Raw genomic sequence first — 2079 nt, 5'->3', positions numbered from 1 at the left:
GCCCATCAGCCCTGTAAGCTCCCTGTAACTTCCCGTACATCTAGCATTGCTCATAGTCACTTTATAGCAGAACTAGGGCAAAATATATCCCGTAAACGTGCACATTTTTACGAGGTTTCATAATTCCTCTCAAAGTTTCCCTCCATCAATAGGAAAGACGAGGTGTCTCATAAAAGTTACACGTCAGCTAGCTAACCACCACCGGAGGCCGCCGCGCTGCCGCCCACCAACCCACCACCATCGACCTCTGCTGTCCGCTATCAGCCCCCGCCGCCGGAGTATGCCATCGCCATCGCGCCACTGCCAAAACCATTTTTAGGGAAAGTTTTACAGGAACCGAGAAAATACCTCAACCGTCAACTTCCACTAAATTTTGCGGAAACCCGTAAAAATGGTTTTACCAGGAGTTATTTACGGGAGCTGTTGGAGAAGCTTCAGTAAACTGGTAGTAGTACAATACAATCCATACATGAATAGATAACCCGTTTGGTCTGTTCCACTTTATTTCGTTCCATGTACGTACTGTATACACGTAACACGTATACAATGCAGCATCACGTGCTAGCTTTTATTTAACAGCATGGATCAGTCTCAGCTTACTTTTAGCTAGCCTTTTATTCTTATCATAGCTAGCTAGCCCTTTGATCGATCGACGGAGAACGTAATCTAGTCGCGGCAGTCGACGAACTGGTAGTTGACGTTGAGGTGGCCCTGCTGGTACCCGATCCCGTTGGTGTCGATCTTGGTGAAGACGGTGTCCCAGTCCAGGTCCAGCCCGCCGTTGGCGCACTGGTCCACGATCCTCGCCGTGATCTGCGCCCCCGTCGCCGGGTTGGTCACCTGGAGGCACTTGCCGCAGGACGCCTGCCCGTGGGCGCCGGCGGGGCCGCAGAACGCCGTCCACCCGTACTTGGACCGCCACGACAGCGGCTTGCTGGCGTCCCAGGTCGCGCAGTAGGCGCTCACCGCGGGCGCGCCCAGGTCCCAGTTGTTCTGCGCCGGCCGGTAGTAGTGGTACGTCGCCCGCACGTTGGTCGCCTGCTGCGCCGTGGCCGCCGCCGCCGCCGCGCACAGCAGCGCCACCACCAGCATCAGGCGTGCGGCCATCGTCGTCTCGTCGACCACGGTGATCAGTCACAACCTGCTAGCTAGTTTGTGTGGGTGTGTGTATTGGACTTGCTGCTGGCTGAAGCTGGATGGGATGGGAACTGCTCTTTCGCCGATGAGTTTATATAGAGGTGGGAGGGACGGACGCGGCGTCTCACATGTTATGTTGGCATGACTTTTCTTCTCTTCCTTGTGGAAATCTACAAGCTTCTATGCATTTTCCACAGACCGGAAGTCAGTTGCATGCACTACTCACAACCACGTGGGCACTCTTTAACTAGTTCTGCCACCTAGCTTGTCAGCTCTCGCAAGTGTCACTTTCCACAAATCTGTGCGGTTGCAGTTGCAAGCCACATGAATGGTAGAAGAGAAATATCTCAGTCATCGACCAAGTTTTCATTTTTCGGGAAAGAAAAGGACCCGATTTATTAAAAAAGAATCATCAAAAATACAAAACATCTCAAACATAACAAAAAATACATTGAGATTCCGAGACCATCAACAACCACTATTGCCTTCAGAACGAGCAGGTGATGTGCCGCTGTCGTTGCTCCCCTACCTGAGCTGGCTTGACCTTCTGAGGACAACCGGAAGTCTTCGTGCACGTGCCTCTAAGGACCAACGCCCTGGAACCGCAATTATTGCCGTTGAACTCCTCATAGATCTGAAGCACCTGATGACAGTGTCCTGGATTAGTGGGTCTACACCACATCAGCCCGCCATTGTTGGGCCGAGCCGAGGACCCACCGACAACCGAAGAATGGGCCACACATGCCCTGGCCCGCAGCGTATGATGGAATCCTCCGAAGACTTGTCGTACACTTCAAGGCGTTTTTGAATGATCAGCATGTTATCCCTAGAGGCCTTGCATCTTCAGGCACTGAGGATCACAATAACCATCACGCAAGGTCCCAGCCCCCGCGTCGTCCCCGCTAGGGCGGCTCGGGCGGCTCCCTACCCAGCCGCCGGGGC

At 53.5% G+C, this 2079-nt stretch overlaps 1 protein-coding gene across 1 annotated transcript; it reads right to left on the bottom strand.

The window, feature by feature from the left end:
* Positions 1 to 470: 470 nt before the first annotated feature.
* On the bottom strand, positions 471 to 1220 carry LOC125546279 (wheatwin-1). The gene has a single exon (XM_048710493.2). The coding sequence runs from the start codon at positions 1105 to 1107 to the stop codon at positions 667 to 669; it is 441 nt and encodes a 146-aa protein (XP_048566450.1). The 5' UTR covers positions 1108 to 1220; the 3' UTR covers positions 471 to 666.
* Between the last annotated feature and the right edge of the window lie 859 nt (positions 1221 to 2079).

This window comes from Triticum urartu, chromosome 3A (assembly GCF_056163025.1).
Source record: "Triticum urartu cultivar PI428250 chromosome 3A, HENAU_Tu73, whole genome shotgun sequence".
Lineage (NCBI taxonomy): Eukaryota > Viridiplantae > Streptophyta > Magnoliopsida > Poales > Poaceae > Triticum > Triticum urartu.
The sequence above is the reverse complement of the archived record's forward strand: the minus strand, read 5'-3'. Positions and strand labels throughout refer to the sequence as shown.

What these genes read in the sequence shown, in the direction of transcription:
- LOC125546279 (XM_048710493.2), bottom strand. Translation starts at nt 1,107, where the DNA reads ATGGCCGCACGCCTGATGCTGGTGGTGGCGCTGCTGTGCGCGGCGGCG.